This window comes from Ornithodoros turicata, chromosome 4, assembly GCF_037126465.1.
Source record: "Ornithodoros turicata isolate Travis chromosome 4, ASM3712646v1, whole genome shotgun sequence".
Lineage (NCBI taxonomy): Eukaryota > Metazoa > Arthropoda > Arachnida > Ixodida > Argasidae > Ornithodoros > Ornithodoros turicata.
Genome location: NC_088204.1, coordinates 53,601,177 through 53,625,157, shown reverse-complemented (window position 1 = coordinate 53,625,157; position 23,981 = coordinate 53,601,177). Strand labels below are relative to the sequence as shown.

At 43.2% G+C, this 23,981-nt stretch overlaps 1 protein-coding gene and 2 long non-coding RNA genes across 3 annotated transcripts in view; 1 reads left to right on the top strand and 2 right to left on the bottom strand.

The window, feature by feature from the left end:
* LOC135393181 (uncharacterized) overlaps positions 1 to 23,981 on the bottom strand; it is a 294,635-nt gene that overhangs the window by 4,168 nt on the left and 266,486 nt on the right. The window lies entirely within an intron of this gene.
* LOC135391552 (eukaryotic translation initiation factor 3 subunit D-like) lies at positions 4,726 to 19,011 on the top strand. The gene is made up of 11 exons (XM_064621851.1): positions 4,726 to 4,951; positions 5,031 to 5,076; positions 6,302 to 6,438; positions 6,514 to 6,602; positions 8,362 to 8,686; positions 8,885 to 8,986; positions 12,543 to 12,591; positions 12,642 to 12,772; positions 15,306 to 15,661; positions 17,281 to 17,473; positions 18,869 to 19,011. Exons 1-11 carry the CDS (start codon positions 4,763 to 4,765, stop codon positions 18,983 to 18,985), a joined length of 1,734 nt encoding a protein of 577 aa, XP_064477921.1. The 5' UTR covers positions 4,726 to 4,762; the 3' UTR covers positions 18,986 to 19,011.
* On the bottom strand, positions 22,117 to 23,217 carry LOC135391551 (uncharacterized). Its single transcript, XR_010422029.1, has 3 exons — positions 23,207 to 23,217; positions 22,978 to 23,078; positions 22,117 to 22,553 (listed from the first exon to the last, which is right to left on the bottom strand). It is a non-coding gene; the product is annotated as an uncharacterized LOC135391551 (long non-coding RNA).

Below are 23,981 nucleotides of genomic sequence, written 5' to 3'. Positions count from 1 at the left end.
GCGCCTGCAGTAACCTAACTACTGTAGCCAACTACTCGAAATAGTAGTTTAACTAGTTGCACACTACATTTCTGCAAGTAGTTGATAACTACTTTTTAACTACAATCAGGTAGTTTAACTACATGTAGTTAACTACTGGCCATCACTGCTATGAATACCTTTAAAAATCTCATGTGACACATGTGCTTTTACTTTTTGGAGGTGCTGCGGTGATCGAAGTTTGTGGGCACTGCTCAGGTTTTGCACCCATTTCTTGCGTATGTCCAGGCAGCTGTGAAGGAGAGAACATTTGTTAGGTTGCAACTAGTTAAAAATAAATATGTTGTTTATTAAAAGCATCGCATAAATGTTTAAAACATCAGTTTAAAACAGGGTTTACAATCTTGATATCTTTTAAAAATTTCAACGTTTAAACGCTGTTGTAAAAGAAATTATAGCTTCATCACTAAGACACAATGCTAGGTGAAGGGGTCTAAGGTGTATATAAAGCTCTTTGAAGTGATGTGTTCCATGATGTGAACATGTAAAGAGAATATACAAAATTGAGAGAGGCTCACCACAGTGCGTGCACTGGGGTGGTTCCTCCTCGTACAGTAGGAACCCGTGAATGAGGAACATGATACTTATCTGTAAGCTCGATCGCATCAGACGATGACACAGGTGATGCTCGATGACACAGACGATCCTCTGGGTAGCCCCCGTGAGGAAACCTGTATTGAGGGACCACACTGCTGCAAATAACACGACAAGATACAAATTATTATTATCGAAACAAGCTGACAACATAGCTCAGACACAAAGGCGGTATCCAAGTCACACCACACCACCGTTACGTAGGATTCTTTGTCACAAATCAAACCAAGGCACAAAATAATACCAATACAAGAAAAAGGGTGACTATCTTGGTCTTATTATGACGTAATACTGAACTTATACGCGAAGGTGGTTCAAAGAAATGACTGTGCACTTGCTTCCGTAGAGAACACTTGGTACCGTGCTGGCAATGCATGCAGAAAAGCGCTCGAGTGCTCGCACATATTGATGACACCACTATCAGTGTAGTGTAACATGTTCTCTCCAGCCTGTTATGCACTCAAACTGTATTTGCCGGCGGGTAAAATGCAAGTGGGTTCGATTGAACCTCGGAAGAGCGATCAAACAACTTGCACCCAGTGCTGGTTTTGGACAAAAAAACACTTCATAATTGTCAAATAAATGTACAGAATGGACGCCTATTTATTCCTTGATAAAGAATGACTCACCTGTAGAAATTTCGGACCGGTATCATTGCCGGTACGGTTGGTACGACCGTAATTGCAAGAAGTTGCCATGATCGCTGCGGCGACTGTTTTGGGTACAGTAAGATGGCGGCCGGTTGCCGCACGATCGCGCTCCCTATCCGCGATCCAGCCTTTTACAATCGAGATCAGTGGACCAGACCGACCAGACCGACCCACTGATCTCGATTGTAAAAGGCTGGATCGCGGATAGGGAGCGCGAGCGTGAAGAAACCGGCCGCCATCTTACGGTGCCCACAACAGTCGCCGCAGCGATCATGGCAACTTCTTGCAATTACGGTCGTACCAACCGTACTGGCAAGGTTACAGGGCCTAAATTTATACAGGTGAGTCACTCTTCATCAAGGAATAAATAGGCGTCCATTCTGTACATTTATTTGACCATTATGAAGTGTTTTTTTGCCCAAAACGAGCACTGGATGCAGGTTGCTTGATCGCTCTTCCGACGTTCAATCGAGCACACCTGCATTTTACCCGGCGGCAAATACAGTTTGAGTGCATAATATGCTTGAAAGAACATGTTACACTACACAGGTAGTGTTGTCATCAATATATGTGCGAACACTCGAGCGCTTTTTTGCATGCATTGCTAGCATGGTACACGGTGTTCTCTGCGGAAGCAAGTGCCACATTCATTTCTTTGAATTACCTTCGCGCACAAGTTCGGTATTTCGTCATAATAAGACCACGATTGTCACATTTTTTCATGTATTGGTATTGTTTTGTGTCTTGGTTTGATTTGTGACAAAGAATCCTACGTAACGGTGGTGTGGCGCGACTCGAATACCGCCTTTGTGTCTGAGCTGTATCGTCAGCTTGTTACGATAGTAATAATTTGTAGCGTGTCGTGCTATTTGTAGCAGTTTTAAGGCAAAAGTGGTCTCTCAATACAGGTTTCGTCATGAGGGCTGCCCAGTGAATAATCTGTGCAGTGTGATACGGCTGGGTGTACAGGTAAGTATCACGTTCCTCATCCACTGGTTTCGACTTTACAGGAAGGAACAACCTCAGTGCACGCACTGTGGTTAGCCTCTCTCAGTTTTGCATATTTTCTTACATGTTCACATCAGAAACACACCTTACACTTTAGGCTCGTTCACCCAGCAATATAATAATTAGAGATTATAATTCTTTTTATAATAGTTTTTAATCTTTTTAATTATTAGAAGATACAGGGATTGTAAACCATGTTTTAAACTGATGTTTTAACATTTGTCCAATGCATTTATTAAACAACATAATTAATTTATAACTGGTTGCACCCAAACCAATGTTCTGATGTATTATTTCCTTTGTTGTCGATGCACCATAAAAATTGGAATAATCATCATCAATGCAGGTTACTTCACAGCTGGCGATACATACTCAAGAAATGGGTGCAGAACCTGCGTAATGCCCACAAACTTTGATTACCGCAGCACCTCCAGAAAGTATGTGTCAGATGGGATTTTTAAATGTATTCACAGTATATAATACCTTGTATTAATTGTTGTAGATGTAAGCCGTCTCTACAGTACACTCTCAGGAATGAAAACCGTGAGAACCATGATAATTGTTTCAGTTAATAGGCATGCACATATATGCTATAATAAGAAAATTATTTCTTGAGAATGCACTTCTCTGGCTACTGGTGTTGTTTACATCTACTGTTGATCACATTCATTTATCACATATTATATTCTTATATATATTATTATATTAACACATATTTGATGTATAACACATATTATTATGTATTGTCATAAAACAATAAATGTAGTCTTTTGTGACCTCCCTGCACGTTCATTGTATCCTGAAACGCATAAGTGCAAGAAATAACTTGAATAAACTTGATGTTGTATAAACTTGATATAAAATGTTGAATAATATAATGTATGATATAAAATGTTGAATAAACTTGAACTTGTATATTCTCTTTACTCACCATCAGTGACCTTCTTTACAAAAGCATATCGTGTTAGATATTTTTTGTTTACGTTTCACAGACGGGGTACACGAGGGCCAAAATGACAAAATCACAACTGTTTCAAGCTCCAAATCGTCCTGCTGCAATTATCCTGTTGCAGATCATACGTGTGTAGTGCAAGAAGGCCCTTGCACATCAAAATGTAAGATGGGAGTCACAGTTAATGCAAAGTGGTTCGTATGAGAGACTTCGATGCTGAACAAAATTGTGCAAACTGCGGAAGGTGCCATAGAAGATATTCAGAAAGCGTGTCTGGTCTCACAACGGTGCTAGGACGCTCTCTTTTAGATGACGATGATACTCATTGGAGTTTCAGATGTGCAGCTGCATTTTTTCGAACGTGCTCCACATAACAAGCATGACAAAGTCAGCACTGGATAGCAGGCCCCCGTTCCTAAGCAGCTTTGCTCACGCTGCAGTTGTATTCAGCAAAAGCATGTGAGTACTCGAGAAGGACATTCAGTTTGGCACAACTGCGCCTGCAAATAATCAGAACAAATGAAGGAAGAAACAAACAAACATAGAAGGGCTGTACTTCAAAAAGAGGTAAATCTTGTGTCTCAAGGAGGTGTTACCACTTTTAAGTAACTTAATTGATTAAGCTTACATCACTACCTGATTAACTGTCCTAACGAGCGTGTTCTAATTGCGTGAAGCAATTAAATCACGCTCACAACGTATTTGGGCTGCTTCGGTGTGTCCATATTTGCGAGGCAAAGCACCGCAGTCGTTCACTAAAAGACACTTTCTGCGGCGGTGCTTGATATAAATCATACGAAACCGATACACGGCTAAAACAACGGCTGTGATTCTACAGAACGATCTCTTTCTGCCATGCGAGTATATGCTTTCCCGGACCCTTCTTTATGGAACAATTTTTGTGCAGAACGCAGCACGGGATATTACATACATGGTGGTTGTTAACCTCACATCGTTTCTTGTTGAAATATTGGCTGGGAAACGTACTGTAGTACAATCCCCAGCGCTGCACTGCTGTGACGGTCTAGTTTCGGAATGCAAAACATAACGTAATTAAGAATCGAACGGCAGGACACCTGTGAAACACTGTTAGGATACATCAGTATCCTGGCACCTTACAAAATTGTGTGATGACAAGCAACGATCAACGCCTGCAGCGCTATAAATACTCACAATCTCCGTTGCCTCCCATTGTTTTCTATGGGCGCACACTGCGCTTTAGGGCCTCCCAACATGGCGGCCCAAATGCACGCCTCTCCCCCGCGAGCCCCTCTCCCATGCGCCATCCAGCCTTTATAGATAGAGATCAGTGCAGTGGACCGACCACAGCAAGAAGGTGACGTCACGGTCTCAAAAATAAAGAAGACATCGACAAACATGCGCAAACAATAGGCTCACCTTCAAAATTTATTACGTTAAATAAAAATTTAGACACCCAACGTGCACTATTGCATTTGCACCATCCACGTACTGCTCACGTGGTTCCGGTGAGAGTTCCGGTTTCGGACTTCATTCAATCATGCCGATGTTGGAGCGTATGGCATCAGGAAATTTAGGTGTTTTGGAGCACCACGAAATTCCTCCAACAGCACGGTTTGTGTTGCCTCCTATCCAGGACAACCCTACGGGATGGGGACCATGCACAATACCGCCTCAGTATCAGGATATGCCATACCAACCTTTTGCAAAGAGCGACAGGCTCGGAAAGGTGATTAGGCCTACTGTCTGTACCGTGGTACAGCTTGCAGTGTATGTCCACATGGAACAACTATGAATTGTTCATGCAGGTAGCAGACTGGACTGGTGCGACGTACCAAGACCGTCGGGCTGCGAGTAAATTGCTCTTCTATTGCATTTTGTGACGTTCAGTCAGTACTGTATGTATGTGACGTTGTCACTACTGTGTGTGGGGTGTGCAAGAAAATACAGCGGGGCTCAGGGACACATATTTTGTGTTCGCAGCATATTACCGTCCGTGCGACGTAAATTGGTTTAGATTGACTCGTGAGAAACGGGTCTTTGACAGATAAATGAGACAGAGGGATTGGATACGTTTTGTTTCATTCGTATAATGCCTATTTTTCTGACAACAAAGCACACATTATCTTGCATGCGACGCACGCACTCGACTCAAAACTGCGTTCTTGTTTCGTTTCTTATTACCTGAATTTTTACGTTGCAGCAATCCCAGCTGGCTATGACTCGGTTGTAATAACTAAGAAACCTGCCATTACTTCTTGTGCACGACTCGATAGTTAAACAATACGACAGGCGAAAAAGAATGTAGTTTAGTGCGGAGAGAGCAGCCTGGATAATTTGGTTATAATTCGGTTATAAACAATTCTTCACGAATCTTTGTGTTTCATGTAAACAGGATTTTAAAAAAAATGCCCTCACACAATATGTACAGTACAGGCAGCAGATCTTCCCGTGTCCTCATGTAGAGAGCACTGTTGGCAAAAATGCATCAAAATTTATGATGCTGTGCTGTGAGCTTTTTTGTCAAAATAAGTGTCTTATGTGGGAACTTTCACCCTGAGCACATGTGGCGTACGATGATGGCTGTTCCAGAGTTCCCAAATCTGCCTGATTTTTGTTTTAATGTGAGGGACATTAATTGTCCAGTTTATTTTTCCAGAGATATCTACGTCCTACCTTCCAGTTTGTTTTTATCAGTACCACCGAGAAACAACGTCGCTTGAGAGACGTAATAATTGAGCGTCCAACAAATATGATCATGTTTTGGTGGCCGTAGCTAAAGATGTGAGCCGCATGGGTGACAGCTTTGAAGCCACAGAAAGCCTGCGTGCAAAATCGTCTGCGGCGATTCGCTGAATCCCGACCCTATATGTCCAAGTAGCATGGGAGGAAGGGGAGCCATCCACCGCGCTTCCTTTATCTAGGTGGCATTGGTTTTGTTTGCTTGCAGCAGGGCGCCAGATGAGCTTGTTGCCGTGGGGTAGGTTTTCCTGGCCCCTTTACTTGGTACCTCTAGGATAGGGTGTTTGTTGTTTGAACGGCATCAGTAGAGATGTCAACATTATGCTTTCCCACGCAGACAAATACAGCTCTCAGTTTGGGTCTGGGACCCAGTATGCATACTACCACGAGGAGGATGAGAGCACCTTCCAGTTGGTGGACACGGCACGCATGCACAAACCCATGCATCAGCGAGGACGTTTCCGCATGAACCATGTGAGTGTGTTTCGGCACCCGAAAAATTTGTGCCTTTTACAAGGGTTTTGACCTCTTCTCTTTTTTTTTTTTCAGCAACGCAACATGCGCAATCGTGAGCGTCAAAAGCTGGTGCAGCAGCAACAGCTGCAAGTCCTATCCAAGTCAGCCAAGGGACGAGAACGGTATGTGGATCAGGGTATCTACCAACCTGGAAAACCCGGAATTGTCAGGGCATCTTGATGCAGCTGGAAAAGTCGCGGGGACTGTCAGGGAATATGCCAAAATGCAGCTGAAGTCGGCGAAAATTACAGACAAGTGTCATAATGCGCAGCAAATCGTGAATGCTGATCAGTGTTTGGGCACCTTCACTGCAGCAACGGCGCCACGAGTATCACTTCGCCAATACGACAAGCAGAAAAGTAGGGCAGCCTCACTAGTACTCAGTATATGATCCGTTTTAATGAGGGATCTGTATCAAAATGTAGTAGCAGGCACAAAGTTCCCTTTTGTTTTGGCCTGGGAGTTTCCTTGAAGTAGTCAGTGAAAACCTGGAAAAGCCAGGAAATTTGAAGCCTGCAATTTTGGTAGACAACCTGGTGGATTTTGTGTGAGACACTTTGAAGCGCTGTATTCTCTAATCTTGAGCACTCGTGCGGGAACAATGATCGGCACTTTTTTCGCCGTCGCTGAAAGTATGTGCGGCAGCCTTCACTATTTCGAAGCTGTGCAGAAGGTACGTTGTAAACGCAGCTCCGTCAAAAAACCTCCGGTAACACACACTTAACCTACTTCTCAATACTACAGAGACAGCCTCGCAGAAAAATGTGCGAGTGTAAACGATAGTCGAATTTAGCGAGCTTCTACAACGGGCACACGTAGATCCCATTCAGAAGCAGTTTTCAGTAGTACAATTGAGCGGAACAGGTCCGCTCGCATCGTTATGGTTATCAGCGCTGTGACGTCGTCCCTCTCCTTTCAAGCATCTGTCAAGCAACCACGTGTCTCACGCTCTTTTCTTTTTTTCTGCACTGCGCGCCAAGCTTCCATGGCGGCTCCGTAATAGACTCCAACGAAATTGTGAACTGCTTTCGCCTTTGCGGTCTTGCACGATTGAAGAATTCTGCCTCCATAGGGGTACACGACCGCCGAAGAGGATGGCAGCCATTCCCGTGGTCTCCTGCCTCCTTTGATGCAACTTGCGGACTACCATCATAACTGACAATGGTGTTTTGGCTGGTAGTTTGACTGAAGATGATATTGTGTACGATGTCTTAGCAACTGCTGAGAAGGCTATCCTTGGACGACAAATGTGAGGAGCCACCGCTGTGGCAATAGAAAGTTTTGAATGTTTTCTACTTGAATGCTTCTGATGGTGCAAGCAGTGCAAGTGTGGTGGAGCACCTAACCGCGCTCCAAGAACTTCCAACAGCGCAAATGAGCTGGCAAAAGCAAATTACCATACTCTGAGAGCTTCACTTAAATCAGTGTCCTCATGATGGCAAGTACGCCCATTGTTGTGTGGTCCTTTTCTTTTCCTTTTCGACATTCGTATAATGCGGACATCTTTGCGAGTTCCATGACATCCGAATTAACGGGGATTCGCTGTATAACGGTGAGCCATGTACGAGGTGCAATCAAACTGTACGGTAAATGTTGCTGCAGAATGGCATCCACTGGAGATTTTGTGAACTGCTTTGGGGTGGTGACATGTTGTGCATATGTGTGACAAGTCTGAGCTTGGAGGGAACATCAAATTGCACAAAAGCATCAAAATGTCATGATTCCTCGGATAATTGGTCTGTTCGAATTATTGAAATCATCCAGTTCACTAGTTTGTTGGCAACATTTTACACACTTGTAGACATAGTCGATTTTGTGCTAGGAAGAGCCATGATCACAGAGATCCATGTCGGGAGATTTTTACTCTATTTGGCTGCGCAGGGAACGTCTGCAGCAAGTGCGCAAGTGGCAGAAGCAGATGCGACAAAAGTTTGACAACAAGGGTCAAGTGGGTCAAGTGAAGAACCGTGAAGCCTCAGTCAACGTTCGCCCGACATGGAAGGTGCTGGAAGAGATGGATTTTCCTCGCTTGGGAAAGCTCTCCTTGCCAGGAATTTCTGAAGGGAAGGACGTATACACGTGCGGCTCTATCGAGTATTTTGATAAGGCTTACAACCTGGTCACCTGCAAGAACGAGAAGCCCCTGCAACGCATCAACCGCATCTTCCACAAGGTCACTACAACTGACGATCCCATCATTCGCCAGGTGGGCAAATATGCATTGTGTCGAACATGCTCTCTTGCCCACAGTACAGCGCAAGGTGCAGCCCAAGCCTAGGATGTATCTGAGAAAATCTAGTCAATTTTACGGAGGGATAGCACATTTTTGCCAGTGAATTAAGCAACATGTTGAACCCTGTTTGGTTTCAAACTCTTTCCGTGTGCTTTTCTTTTCTGTACATAGCTGGCCAAAACTGAGAACTACCGCATCTTTGCCACGGACGCCATTGTAGCTTGCCTAATGTGTGCCGGCCGTTCTGTCTATTCGTGGGACATCATTGTGCAGGTGAGAATGTCAAACAGCAGCTAAGTAGTCCTACCTAGAAAGTTTTGCTACACTTGTTCTTGTATTGTTTTCCCAAACAACAAAAACGTTTGAGAAGCCCATTCCTTTCTAACCATTTTGTTGGCAAACACTGAAGGTCCCAATATCATTTTGTGTTGAGAGTTTGTTGAGCATCCCCTCACTAAAGAAAGAAAAAGTGTGAAAGACATTACCGATTTTAGAAACTAGGAGTAGTAGGATAAAAGTAGAGGTGTGCGAATATTGAAATTTTCGAATACGAATCGAATACGAATATCAGCAAAATTGTCCTTCGAATATCGAATATGACGTCATAAGATAAAGGCTTATTAAAGTTAAGAGTTAATTAAGTTAATTAAGCCCCGAAAACAAGCATCGTCACAGTTGTGTTACCCTTAGAAAAATGTCCCAAGTGCTAATACGGAATATGTATTAATGTATTGGATTAGCATAGGGTATATATGCTTATATGCACATGTACAGTAAAATTATTTTTACAGCGGAACAATGTGTGTTCTCATGAGGCTGAAAACCATAAACAAAAACTTGCACTTCGAAAATCTTTCATGTACAATGGGCAACTGTGTTGGCATTGTAAGTGCTGGTGAAACAGAGAGTGGAAGTAAAGAGCTGACATGTTCAGAATGTGGGATGGTGTAGTGATGAGCACATCTCAGAAGGAAACTGAAGGTGGCAAGTGCTTTCTTCTTGCACTGACAATGCCTTCCACATTTGTTGTGTAGGCCAGAAACTGCGCAGTTTCACTGTACTCTCACGCGTGAGACCATAGTTCCTGACGGTAATGCATCGCTTGGAACAGGCTCATTCATTAGCGCAGTAGCGCGCCGATGTTGTATGACTGTGCTCATCGTGCGTGATTGTTTCCTTGGCATTCGCGTTCGGCACTTCTTTCATTTCACGGCAAAAATCTGCGCGCGGGCCCCAAAGCTTTCTCACGCTGACGCGCGAGCAAAATCGCTCCATGCAGGTCGAGCTTAACTATGTGCGTCTTGCTATCATTTGTTATGACAGTTAGTGCAGTTTCAAATGACTCTGCAGTGTGATTGTCGTCCTAGTCGGCACTTTTTAACATACGCGTTCGCACAGCGCCGGAGTTGGAGAACCTTTGTCAAAATATCGTCACGTCCCACTCCTCAATTATCGCCGTCATCGCACGCGACCATGATTCTATCATGTATCGCTAACAACCACAAATCGAAGCAGAAAAAACGCGTTCGAGAAGCGGGTTTTGGCTATGCATGCAATAGTACGGTAAACAACAGTATTCAGCTCAACACCAACAAAATTTCGATATTAAACCGGAATTTCACCGAACTGTAGGCCTCATACGAATTCGTTTGCAATCCATTAATGCCGCGACTGTGCTACGATGCATGAAGCGTACCGCGGTTTTGCGTTTGGCGGTTTGGAAAATGGCGGCTGCAACTGTACTAGTTTCGGTTTCGGTTACCGAACGTGTAGTGGCGCATTCGCAGCAGAGTACCTCGGAAGCTCCGCGCGCCGCTTTTGCAGCTGTTCTTTTTCTTGTTCTGCGCAGACACCGCAACGTACAAATTCCAGCGCGCTGCATGCGACAGCTTTGTAATAAGCAGCTATGATATTCGAGAAAAAAAATCGAATATTCGAACTTTTACGAATATTTGAAAACTTTGAATACGAATACGAATCGAATATCGCAAATATTCGATTCGTATTCGAAATTTCGAATATTCGCACACGTCTAGATAAAAGCCTATTGGGGGCTTTTTCTGTCCCTTTTACCCTTTCTAGTTCCTCCTCCCCGTTACTCTGTGATACCCTCACAATTTTGTGTGTATTTTCGTAACACACTGCAGATTAGGTAGTTGTGACGCTTTGAGAGATCTGGTTCATCACATAATGCACACGTCGTATACCATGCTATGGCATTGAGGAAAAGAACAATTATTTTTCTGCGTGTCTTACTTTGCAGGTTATACAATTGAACCTCTTTTTAATGAATTTGTAAATGTTGACTCTTTGTTTCGTTAAATAGAGAAATTCGTTAAATGGAGCACGCCAAGTGAAACAAAGATGGCCGCCACCACTACCTGCACTGCGTGTACCGTAAAACGCCATTTCTCATAAAACAGGTATCAAGATATGAAGGGCACAAAATATCAAGCTTTATTCATCACATAACGCTAGGTAATACGTACTTTATGCGCAATATCGCTTGGAGTTTTTGTAACTTTCGCAACTCCGGATGGGCTCGTTTGCTTTCTCCTGGTTCTCCTGTGCGCTCGTGCATCAACATTTCTTGGTTGGTTCACTTGCACTCGTGACGGTATGACACACAATTCTGGAAAGAACAACTGTACACCACTGTTAAATACCGAAAACAACGAGAAGGGGGTACATATCACGTAGACGCTTGCGCCGATGGAACTTTGACTGACGGCATGAGCAAAAACAAGTGAAAAACGGCACAAAACCGCAACCTACTCTCATCGGCATGAACAAAAGCAAAATGGGCTTCGCGAGGGCCCAGTAATGCATGTTTCCGTGTCTGGAAACAGGTGCAACGAGGCCCTCGCGCCGATTTCTAAACGGCGTCGGCGTATCGAAAATTACCAGTGGTGCTGGCGCACATGTCTACATGCTCCTTTTACGACGAGCCTACAGCACATGACAACTGCACTAGCGAAAACTCTTCTTTGTGGTGAAGGGGAAAGGCACGCGCAGAAGGCTTTAGTCGCCTAGAGACTTAGTTAAATAGAGGCGACCAAACGAATGTATTTCGTTAAATCGAGCGCAAAAATGTGTTGCCGTCTATGGGGACGCGTACAGGCAATGGAAATTCTCAGTTAAACAGAGGAGTTTGTTAAATCGAAGTTTGTTATTGAGAGGTTCAACTGTAACTCCCTGAACACACATACTCAAAGCTCCAGACATTCCCATTGGTAGTCGTAAGCGTGTGACCTCTCTCTCTCACTTCCTTACTGAAGGAGACGCCTGCTGTGACGCGGCGCTGTTCAGAGGTGCATCAATTTCTGTATTTGCAGTGTCGGTTTTCCATGCTTCTGTTACTCACATTCCTGTAGTACCTGGAATGCAGTGTCACATCTGTGCAAATAATTGCTATTTACATTTATCTGGAATGACTTGAGACGAAGTGTTGCAACCACTTCAAAAAGAATCTTTTTTTTTTTTTCATTTCATTTTTCTATTTTATTCCTGAATACAGAAATGTGTTTGCAAAGCTGAACATCAGTAGTCAGTAGCGCCCGTTACTGGCGTGTTGTACTGGCATGCTTTGTTTCAAGAAGTTTTGTACCTCCGTTGTTGTCCCCATAGCACCCTTCACAGAAAGCACCCCATCCTTTTTGTGCAATACTATTATGAAAAAGTCGCACTATGCAAGAAATAGGATGTTGCACATCCAACATATATTGAGAGCAATTCTACAATATGTGTGTTAAACATTGGGGCAGCAGTACAGCAGGTTCCTTGCCCCAATAAGAAAGATTTGCTTTTTCAAGAAAGTAATCTTTTACAGCGCGTCAACGACAAGCTCTTCTTTGACAAACGTGATGACTCTGAGTTCGGTGAGTGTTCTCTGCTGTGACCGGTGAGATATTAACAAGCTTTGTTATAGACCTGCTGACAGTGAATGAGACTGCGGCAGAACCTCCGCATGAAGAAGGCAACAGCATTAATTCTCCGCGCAACCTGGCTTTAGAAGCTACGTTCATCAACCACAACTTCTCTCAGCAAGTACTCAAGATGGTAAGTATTAATGGTGCACCAACAGAGAGGGGGGAAAGTACAAAAGCTAACGATTGCAATAAGCTGCTACGTAAAAAAGTGCTGTCGCCATTTGGCAAGTGATAGAAACAATCTGGAGAGTGGTGGACCGCAGAGAGGGTGTTTCGTGTGGCCGGTATCAACACCCATCCGTGCAGCTTTTAGTCAGTTTACTGCAAAGCGATTTCTGTCAGCACATGTATTGCTCATTCACGATGGCAGTACCCGGTGTTGTTTTCATCCCCGGAAGTTCTGCATTCTTAGTCAATGGATGGTGTAACAACATTCGGGAACAGTTAGTCTTCCAAACCATGATAAAATCATGCAGTACCTGGCAGCATCAGGTGCTCCACCATCCATGCGGCAAGTTGGAAAAGGCCACTGCTTGAAAGACTAGGAATACATAAGCCATATTGACGTTCACCCGGTGTCACGGCACTCCGAATGTAACGTTTTCAAGTCGGTTTTCCTGCCATCCACCCTCTATATATGGACGGGTTACGATGTCTTCCACGCTGTCGTATGGAAGGACAGTGGCAACGTAGAAGTGCTATTGTCCTGCCGGGTAAATGCACAAACACTCACAGATCTGACACATTATTTTTATTGAATTAGTTTCCGGCTAAAGTGCTGACGTATTTCTCGTGTACCTGTTGCAAAATGTGTGCGTCATATTCGTGCATATGAAGTTGGAATCCCTGACGAGACATATTTGTCGACACATTTAATCACATTTATCAAGGCTTGCCTCCTCTGTGTTTCACGTTTTTTGACAGGAAACAGAAAAACCGTTTTACTGCACGTGACTTTCAGACAGCATGATATGCTCTTCTGCGCATTATGCTATTACTAACAGAAGCAGCTAAACCCCAACATTTAGTAACATCATCACACCCATATATATAGCATGCATAGACACACATACAATTTTCAATTTTATTCTAGTCCTCATTGAGATGTTCCACTTTCACACAAACAACTGGCACACTCATTGGATATTCTGACTTTGGGCACACTTTACCTACAGTAGCAAGCATTTTTCAAGCTCTTCGTGGTCACCTAGTCCAAGTCTTTTTCTTTGCAGTCCAAATCATGGAGCACTAAAGGCATCACGCAGCTTGTCCTTTTCGCTAAGAGTTCTCGTTAACGTACTTTTCAGCATTACTTGCTTCATTGTAAGCGCCGTTTCTGTGTAGCTGGCACTCTCAAAATTGTTGATCGCTTCGATCATGCTTTGAAGATCAAGAGCATGATGTGCACGCTTCTGAGGAACCGTTGCAAATGGCATTTACTACTGTTAACGTACTAATCCTAATCATGGCCGTACCAGAAGTGGAGAGCTCAAGCTGCGGTACATGTAGCGATGATGCTTTGAAATATTCAATCAGTTCCGTTTACCTGGTGGTGTAAAAAATTTTGTTCCGTTTAACAGGAAAATTTTTGTACTGCATAAATATGAATCCAAACGACCTTGCGGCTGTTGTTTCATTAAAGCAGTAATTCCATTTAAGAGATCTTAGTTTGGTGAGATTCCACTGTATTGGGACTCGTTCACGGAATGGCCGAGGGTCTCATTGAGTTGATGTATAAGAACGTCCGAAATTTCGGACGCCGTGCAAACCCGTCGCTCGATATTTCATACTCTGTTTGCACAACCAGCGAATTTCTCTCTTGGGGTGACAGAAAATATTTGTATCATCCGAAATTCGTATCGAAAGAGAACATCCAACTAAAATATCGAGGCAAAAAATTGGCAATGATTGTTCATTTTCCATCCCTCTCAGTAGAATACGTCTGTCATAAGCATTTGCATCTTTGTGTTTGGCCAACGGCTTGATTCGAAAGGCCCAGCATGTGCTGTCCGCCTGTAAGTCATGCGACAGCGCTGTAAAGCGTACCTAGAGCTTGCATGCAGTAGGTGAAGCCGACTTGATGACGGCGGTGCCTCTGTCAGTGTACAGTGGCGAAATCGTGCTTCAAGAAGTAGAAGCTGTTAGCAGGCAGCGGTGGAAGCGCGTTAGGAAAGCAGAGACAAATTTTCCGATCCTACTAGTGCTTATTAAAGTATATTTTCGAGCGAAATTCGTTTTTTCGGACTGCTCGATTACTCTGCCCCCCCACGATCCCCACAGAGTCCAAAAAATTGCACGGCGACTGTATTAGACTATTTGCATCAAATTGATGTGGGAAAGTGGGCTTGTATGGAACGGCAAAGGTAGAAGAACTCAAAAGAACAATGATGGTGTATGAGGACATTGCATGTGGTACATTAGAAGATATGAGTGAGCTTGGACATCTGCAAGTACATATTCGTACGAGTAAACAAGGATTGCCCTTGTACTCTGGTAGTCCAACCAGTGAAAGTAGCGAAGGAAGTAAAATTCTATGTATCGTAAAAAGCCTAAAAGGCATGCGCATTGATGTTGCAAGGGAGCTGAAGAGCCTTTGATAATCTTGGGGGTTCACATAGTGCTGTGGTTATTAGCATAATGCAGTTATGTTGTTCTACGTGCAGGGCGAAGAGAAGCATAGCTTTGAAAAGCCAAACCCATTTGTACAAGAGGAGGAAGAGGGAGAAGTGGCCTCAGTAGCCTACAGGTACCGCAAGTTTGAACTGGGAGAAGATGTGGGGCTTATTGTACGCTGCGAGCACGATGGTGTCACTTTCGGCCCCAATGGGGAGCTGCAGTACATCAGCATCAAGGCGCTCAACGAGTGGGATCCCCGCACCTCTGGTGGCATTGACTGGCGTCAGAAGCTTGACACCCAGAGAGGAGCTGTCTTGGCCAATGAGCTGAAGAACAATTCTTGCAAACTGGCCAAGTGGACTGTGCAGGCTCTATTGGCTGGATCAGACCAGATCAAGTTTGGGTAATTTATTCACTTATATACTGGTGGTGTTCTTCGCTGAGTTCCGCTTTCCCGTGGGGGTAGTCTTATTTCTTTGTTACACTTTATATTGGAGCTGTGGGAATGGAAAAATTTCTCGGTTAATTTGAGCTCCCCAGAACACTGAAGGGGGGAGGTATTAACTTATCTGGGGGCTGTTATTACGGTATGTGTTGCTGACTTTCAAACATCTCCAAATGTTAACTTAAAACTGGCTAAAATTAAGCAAACTAAAATTTGGTCAGGTGCGCGCCATACCGCTACATGTGACTACTTTCTGGCTGCGGCTATGGCTACTACCCAAATTTAGAGCGCTAATGAAGTTCTAGCTCAAAAGCCAGCATGGCGGCAGTCACGATAAATCAACAGGAATGCAGTGTGGCCGTAGAAAAGATATGTAGAACTGAAATCTATGCCGCACTGAGATTCGTTAAACTGGGAATTATTTACATTGGCAACAATAGTATTCCAGCAGGGGGGATTCTAGCAAAGTTTGTTGATCTGAATAGTTTGCTCAAGTGACATTTGTTCAAGTGGTGTTTTACTGCATATTCAATATGTATCTGTAGTTTGTATTGTTTATGGTTCTGAAACTATGAGGCCGAAGGTTTCAGTGTAGATCAGTAAATTGGTCTAGGCCTCAAAGAAGGTAACCAGGCATACCGTATTTTCTCGATTATAAGACGACCTTTTTCTTTTTTTCAAAATACAGTGTTCCAAAGTCGGGGGGTCGTCTTATATTCGAATATGCGCGCCACAACGAGGTCAGGGGAGAGGCGGAAGCAGGTGACGGGATCGGCCAATAGCACGGCGTGACCGAATCACGTGTTGCGGAGTCAGCGCGATGCAAGTATGGCAATACGGGCACAATGGAGACGGCGTTCATTCTTCATTCCCTGTCATGACGTCGGTCTCCGGCGTTTTGATGAAAAGTTAACAGTTTCGTAAATACAGCAACAATTTAGCGGTGGCAAGGCGGTTTCAAGTATCGGAAATAAGTGTTACAAGGTGGCTAAAACAACAGGGAGAGATCAAGAATCGTGCCAGCGCAGTGAATTTTGGACACTTGGTGCAATGTACATGATGACTTTGTGGTGTACACTCTTAAGAAATGTGGTTTGTCGAACTTTTTGTACGGAACGGAGGACAATGAGCTGTGTGCAGTTAGCAACAAAGAACACAGTAGTGTAGAAAGTGATGATAAATAAATGGTATTGTGCGTTGATTCCAACTGCTATTCTGCCTCCCAATCCCTGTTTACTTTTTTTCCAAATTCGTGTACCCTAAACTCGGGTCGTCTTATATTCGAGGTCGTCTTAGATTCGAGAAAATACGGTATTACAAATATTTCAGATTTGAGGTGTATGGGATGAAGTCAGTAACAGTGGAAATTTGGGTGTGCTGGTGACACATAATTGAACAACCGAAGAATGCATACAGGAGGAAGACACAAACATTGGGGTCAATTTCCTGTATGCACAGTTCGGTTGTTCAAGTATTTATGGGGTGAACATGCAGTTGCAAATTTAATGGGCCAGTTTATACATCCACTTGTCATATCATTGTGATATAGCGGGTGACACAAGCATATTTCTTCTCAGGTATGTGTCTCGTGTGCATGTACGCGATTCATCGAAACATGCCATTTTGGGCACTCAACAGTTCAAGCCCAAAGAGTTTGCTGACCAGATCAACTTGAACATGGACAACGCATGGGGTATTTTGCGATGCATTGTTGACTGTTGCCTGCGTCTTCCTGAAGGGAAATACCTGATCATGAAGGACCCCAACAAGGTAAGGACCCTAATGAAAGTTTTCAGTGCATACTGTTTCATTGGGAAAGGGGGGATGTATTGTTGCACAAATCATCGAGAATGACTGAGTGAAAATCATCTGAGACAGTAAACCACATAAAGCACACTAGCATTCTTCCCATTCACGCTTTTTAATTAAGACGAGGGAAAGTGCTGTGCATGCTTAAGATGAATTCATTTGTACTGCCATTTATGTAAATTATTTCAGCTGTAACATTTTGCTCCTTCAAAACACCTGAAAGGTCCTTCATTGGCAATTTAGAAGCTAAGACTATTTTTCTTGCAAAAAAATCAATATTTCGCGCAGTTGCCTTTCACCCCTCAGAACTATCAGTAATTTGTTTGTGCTCGATTTAAGAGCCAGCTTTATGTCTTTCAGACAGTTACTTTCACCATCACATTTTGCTCCTCAAAAAATACTCCTCAGAACTCTCATAGAGTTGACGTATACGAGCGACCGAAATTTTGGATGCCATGCATCCCATTTTTCTGTTTTTCGGACTGTGTTTGCCTCCTGCATGTGCCTGGCCAGTGTATTCCACAGACTGTTTGTGCATTGCTGCCGTCATATGACGCAATGGAAGCAGGTCAAAGGACTTGTTATTTCCACGATTTCCTCCTGTCATCACATGGTGAAGACAATGACCCTCTTGGTTGAACTGCAGGGAAGGGACACTTTTCAGTGACTTTCATCTTTCATCATGTAGTCTGTTTGTCTCTGAGTGTGCAAAGATGTTTTAGGGCCGTCGTAGCATACGCTGTTCCTTTTGTGTTCTGTTGCCTCCTTGGGTGTGCATTGTGAACTTTGGCTCACAATGACAAAGTGACTTTGCCAAAGTGGAAGTGACCAAAGCTGCAGCTGGCTCCTGCTGCAGCTTTGTTGTCTCCTTTGACATATTGGTCTCTGCAGCGGGGCAGGTACACAGCGGTGGCTAAGGCCCCTGGTTTTCTGCTGCGGCAAATTCGAAATTCTCCAGCACAAATTTGTAAATTCCCAATTTTCTGCGGCAAGCAGTCAACGGCTGCTTGAAATAGGAAACACATTATTTTCATGGATAATGTGTGAACAAAAATATTTTATAAAATTACAGATTGAAAGCACTGTTGTGGCTCAGCATTACATGCATGATATCTTTTGTTCTCCTCTGACAAAGCTAGCTGCTCTGCAGTATCCTCGAAAATACTGTCAGGAAATTGTTATGATTAGTTTATGGGTAACCAATTAAGAATAAATGATAAAATTTCCTGAAGGTAGCCCAGTCCAGACTGCGAGGTGTGGAACAAAAACTGTTTGATCATCCCTGTTCTCTACGAGTGCTGTTCTAACGTATTCTTTGCCATGAGCCTAAAAGGCATTTGATATGCATCTGTACAGCCCGTCATCCGGTTGTACGACATTCCGGACAACACCTTTGAAACAGAGAATGAGGCTGAAGAGGAAGATGACGAAGAGGATGAGGACAGTGAAGGGAAGAAGTACGAAGCACCATGAAACTTCAATAAAGCTCTCCCACTTGATATGTCTTGTGTGGTTAAAAACATCTGCATGCATGTGCAGCAAGGGTAAGGTCAAACTTTTTTTTTTTTTCCCACCCGTGTAAGTGATGTAAGATAAGTAATACCAGTGAGGAAAAGAAACCAAGTTTCAAATCTGTTGTTCCGGTCTATTGGCACTTATTAGAGCCAGGTCATGGAAATGGGGGCATTTACAAGACGTGAGCATGGTACAGTTTGGGACAAAAGTTCACGGAACATGGCACAGAAGTATTTCTTAATCGTAGCGGCCCCTCGTTAGCTCTCGGAAAGAGATAGAATATGAAACGGGTGACCGGCTGCTCTATCCGTCTCTCAATATGCGTGTTCACTCCTGTTTGCTGTAAGGACGTCGCCTCAATGGAGAAAAGTGACACCCCTGTGTTCCATAAACATTTGCCAAAGCTGTACATCCAGTACATCCAACACTGAAGCAGTACTCTCAACTCAACCAGCTAAGCGACACTGTCACATGCTTTTTTGTGGCATGCCACCGTGCAAAATATACAGATTTTTTTATTCTTTATAAAATTTTTATGAAAAAGCTATGGAAGCAGTATAGAGGAAAAAGCTATGGGGACGTACAGACAGACTACAAGATAAGTAAAATGAATAGACTCTCTGCGGACTTTTGGGCGCAGGTGAGATAGCCAAGTGGGAGACAATCCTTATCGAAAGCCATTCTGTCTGAAAAGTGAAACTAGCGCGTGCTGTGAAATATACATAGCTGAATTTCGTTATGCAAATGAGCGGAAACGAAAACTGTGCCGCAGAAGTACATCAGCTTCGCTGACTGGGCTTATCTGGGTTGTAAAGCTGTTTATCAACACCTACTCCAATCATCTCCATTGCTCAAAACGATGTAGCCCTCTGACGTGGAATGTGCTCCCTGCACTATGGGTCGATGCAGTGTCGGCTCATTTGTGTAGCAAAATTTGGCTACAGATAATTCGGTGTACGTTTTAGGAATTTTTAAAAATGGATTGGCTTTTAACGAGGATTGTCTCTCATAATGCTATCTCACTTTTGCCTGAAATTAATGTTAGTTACATACTGTCTTCAACAGGATATCCCCATGGCAAAATGACAAAACAACAAATGACGTCGATGCTGCTCTTATAGCTTTTTATAAAGCTAATGAATAAAAATAAACCTCAGATATATGTATATTTTCAATGTGGCCTGTCCAGCTAGCCCCAGCTTATACCCCTGTGAAAGTGCAAAGCTCCATACATTTGGATTCTCCAGGAGTAGTTGATGCCATCGAGAGTAGCTTCTCTCTCTTTCTCCCAGCAATAGCACCAATTTTCTTTTCATTCAGCATTGGAAGTCTGCCAGCAGCTGTGGTGATGAGACGAAAATGGACCTTCGAGGAGCAACGAAGGCACACACACCAGGCCAGATGCTTGGGTAGATTGGGCTTCCCATAATGTATTTCTCGAAACTCCAAATGAATTTTCGTACTCTTGCTTGACATAAAGAAACAGTGTTTGGAATAATACAGTCTAAGGCACATGGAATCAGGTTCTGAAACCACAGGATATACTCTGTAGTGTCTGTGTAGCTGTAAAATGTGCATGCATAAATCTTGGCTGTTGTGCGTTGTACAGTAAACATGAGGTTTTGTGAAGTAAAGAGGAGAACAGCTGACCTGTAGAGCATCTTTCTGAAGGACAGATCAGGTGATATAGCCTATCAGTAAGGTCTAAGGTCAGAGTTCTTCTGGTTAAACCAGATTCCCCCGCCCCCAATTATTCCCTTCCGAATCAGCTTCGGATCGGGTTAACCCGACGTCTCCCCAAATTCCAATCATGTATTACGTTGTATTATATACATGATACAAGGGAGGTATATAGTCTCTGAACTTTTTCTAATTTCATTACTTCCTTTTGAGTGTAAGGATCCCATCAGGCATATTGTAGAATGGGTTGTACGAGGGTCTTGAATACAGTCTGTTTCAGTTGAGGATTTGTGTTCCTTAGGTGCTGCTTAAGTGGTCCCATTTTTCTACATGCGAAACAACGAATAGTATAATTATGCTTAGACCATGCCAGTTTCTGCGTTACTGTTACACTCAGATGTTTGTGCTGGTGGAACACAATCTCTCAACATTTAACCTTCATCCGGACTAGACATTTAACCTGAAAAAATTAGCCCCTACCCATTGAACAGTAGGGGATGAATTTTCTGTGGCCAGTGCGAGCTTACAGCTGCTCCTCACACATGCCCGATGCCGCACAGGTCTGCTGTTAGCGCGCAGGGAGTTGGGGCTGGGCTGATCACTGCTTCCTCCAGGTGTTTCCATAAATTGGATTGTGCAGTGACAATACACCACACAAACAAAATATGCAAAGTGATTTCATATAGACTGCTTAATAAACGAGGATGGCTTTCCTGCCACGTTAAACGTTGAGACTTTGCTCCTTTAACAGCGTGATGACTAGGGCCCAGAGTTTTAGGCAATTACCTATAAATGCCTAGAAACGCCTAAATACGACATTTTCGGGGTTGCCCGCCTTTTTATTGACTCTATTGAATTGTAGCCTTTCCAAACATGTTTGTAAACATTGTAGCCTTTCTCGAGGGTGTAAGTTCGAGTGCGGCCTTCAGGCTTGTGCTGAGTGCTACATTTTGTTTTTCGTTACTGCGTGTTTGCGCCTTTTGCTCCTTTTGTGCGCAGTACATTTGATCCAAAGATTTGGCCTCTCTTGGCCTTTCAAGATCTTTGAGGGCGGAAAACTAAAAATATTATTACTCAATATAGCGCGTTTCCTGGCTGCCTCAGCATACATGTACGAGACGTCAAGGATTGTATGGTATTGTAGCCTTTAAACGAGCAAGTTTTCCCTGATGGAGCAATCTGAAAGACCAAGAAAGCCAAAGAGAGCACCACATTAACGTGCCTATTTTTTGCTTTCTCGTGCGTGTTTTGGTATTTTTTTGGGCCTAAATGCCTGCCTATTTCCGTCATTTTTAGTGCCTAAATTTCCGGGCCCTAGTGATGACGGAGGCATTATTGGAAGGCGTGTCACCAATTCTTCACACCCTGCACAGTACCGTTCTATTTTTTAATTCGGCATTGTCGTCTGCCTCTTTCTACCGTGAAGGGGAAATGGGCGGTGACACGAGTTGAACGGATCTTGGTTGTAATGCCCATGAATCCTGTATGCAGACTTGCGGTGCTGTTCCTCGTCAGTGTGGTTCGAGACTTAGTTTGATGAACGATTTAAAGCGAGTTACATCTCTCTTTATGACAAAACAAGATGGAGCTGCTGTTGTTACGTACAAACGGCGAAAGAAAGGAACTGCACATCCACGGAGAGGGACAACTAGTTTTCTTTTTTTAAGAGAAAGAGATGAGTTAATAGCTTTCGAACAAATTGCTGCAAAGAGAGAGGCACAATACTCTGTGAATATGAAGAATGAAATACCTTGTCTCGATTGTAGAGGTCTCGGATGTAGGGAAATTGGACTGGTCAGTTGCTTCGAATATGCCAACATTTTGTGCTTTAAGTTTGATTAGATACCTAAAAGTGAAAAGGTAGTATTTATGTAGCCCTCTAGGAATGACCATATTCAATTTAACGATGCCCCATAATTTTTTTTTCAAATTCAAAATACGTATTTTATTTCAACACTTGCACCAAAGAACACTTTAGATGTGGGACTGTGAGGACAAGCCTGTGTTGCAGTCCCATTATATGCACTATGAAACTAAAGGCACGATAAATATTTGGACAGATCTTATGGTACAATTTTTAGAACAATTTTTTTAAAACATTGCTTTGGACTGGACATACAGGGTGAGGTCAAACAACTGGGGGGGGCTGAGAAAAGTAGGCTTCTTTTTTTTTTAGCTGCACCCAAAGCTTTTTGTTTTTAAAGAACTGCATTGCATGGCTTGACGACCATTAAGAATATGGTTGCTTGTACAGTGAAGTGGATAAGTACCATATATTTTCGTTGACTTTCAATTTGATGCTCTCAGGGAAATGTGAAATAGCAGAATTGGAGGCAGCCATTATTTAAAGCAACTCTGTTTCTTTAAAATTCTGAAATGAGCATGTATATTGAGATATCAATTGCCAAATTTTGCTATGCAAATGAGTTTCGGCTATACTGGCTAAAATCATGCACTTCAGAAGCGCAGGAAAACACTTGACCGACGGAAAGACTGTACCAGATAAGGAGCTTATCTCTGCCGCAAATCGGTTCGTCTGGCTTGCAGATCAGTGCCTACTCCAATCAGTTTCGTCTCTCCAAAGTACATGGCCCTCCGATGTGGAACGGACACTGCTCTCCACGTGGCTGAGACACCCTTTCTTTTGATTTTGGCTCATTTGCATAGCAAATAAAACATAAATTAGCAATGGATATTTCAGTGTGCGTGCGCATTTCAGGATCTGAAGAAAATAGAGCCGCTTTAAATAATGATTGCCACCAATTGTCCTATCTCACATTTCCCCTGAAAGCTTGTAATTAAAATGTTAAAGCATCTTCGTCAACCTTATTTCTTATGGCTGCCAAAGTCGGGCAAGCTAATGACCAAACTGAAGTTGTTCTATGCATTTAAAAAAATTTAATTTGGTGCAGCTAAAAGAAAAAAAGAGGAACCCTGTATAAGACGAGCAAGAGGTGGGCAATGTCACATCACCCAGAAAGCTTCTGAACTTGTGAAAATAAGTGACGAGGGAAAGTTTTCACGTGCTTAATGTACCACGATGACCAAGCCCCAAAACTTGGATGAGCTTGGAAATGTTTTGCAGGTTGAAAAAAATGTTTGCAGTTACAAGTGGATTATGAAGCAACTTGTATGTCAGTGGCTTAAAGTGGAAACTGTCATAAACCATTTGGGAGTGCAGACATTCTTCACCTGGCAGAAATCACATTTCAGCTGCTTTTGATGAATCTTATTGGAACTTGTCCTGGTGCACATCACCTTGTGACAAGGCCAG

What these genes read in the sequence shown, in the direction of transcription:
- LOC135391552 (XM_064621851.1), top strand. Translation starts at nt 4,763, where the DNA reads ATGCCGATGTTGGAGCGTATGGCATCAGGAAATTTAGGTGTTTTGGAG. An exon ending in TCAGCCAAGGGACGAGAACG is followed by an intron (nt 6,603 to 8,361) that starts GTATGTGGATCA and finishes TTGGCTGCGCAG; the next exon opens with GGAACGTCTGCAGCAAGTGC. An exon ending in CGTGGGACATCATTGTGCAG is followed by an intron (nt 8,987 to 12,542) that starts GTGAGAATGTCA and finishes AATCTTTTACAG; the next exon opens with CGCGTCAACGACAAGCTCTT.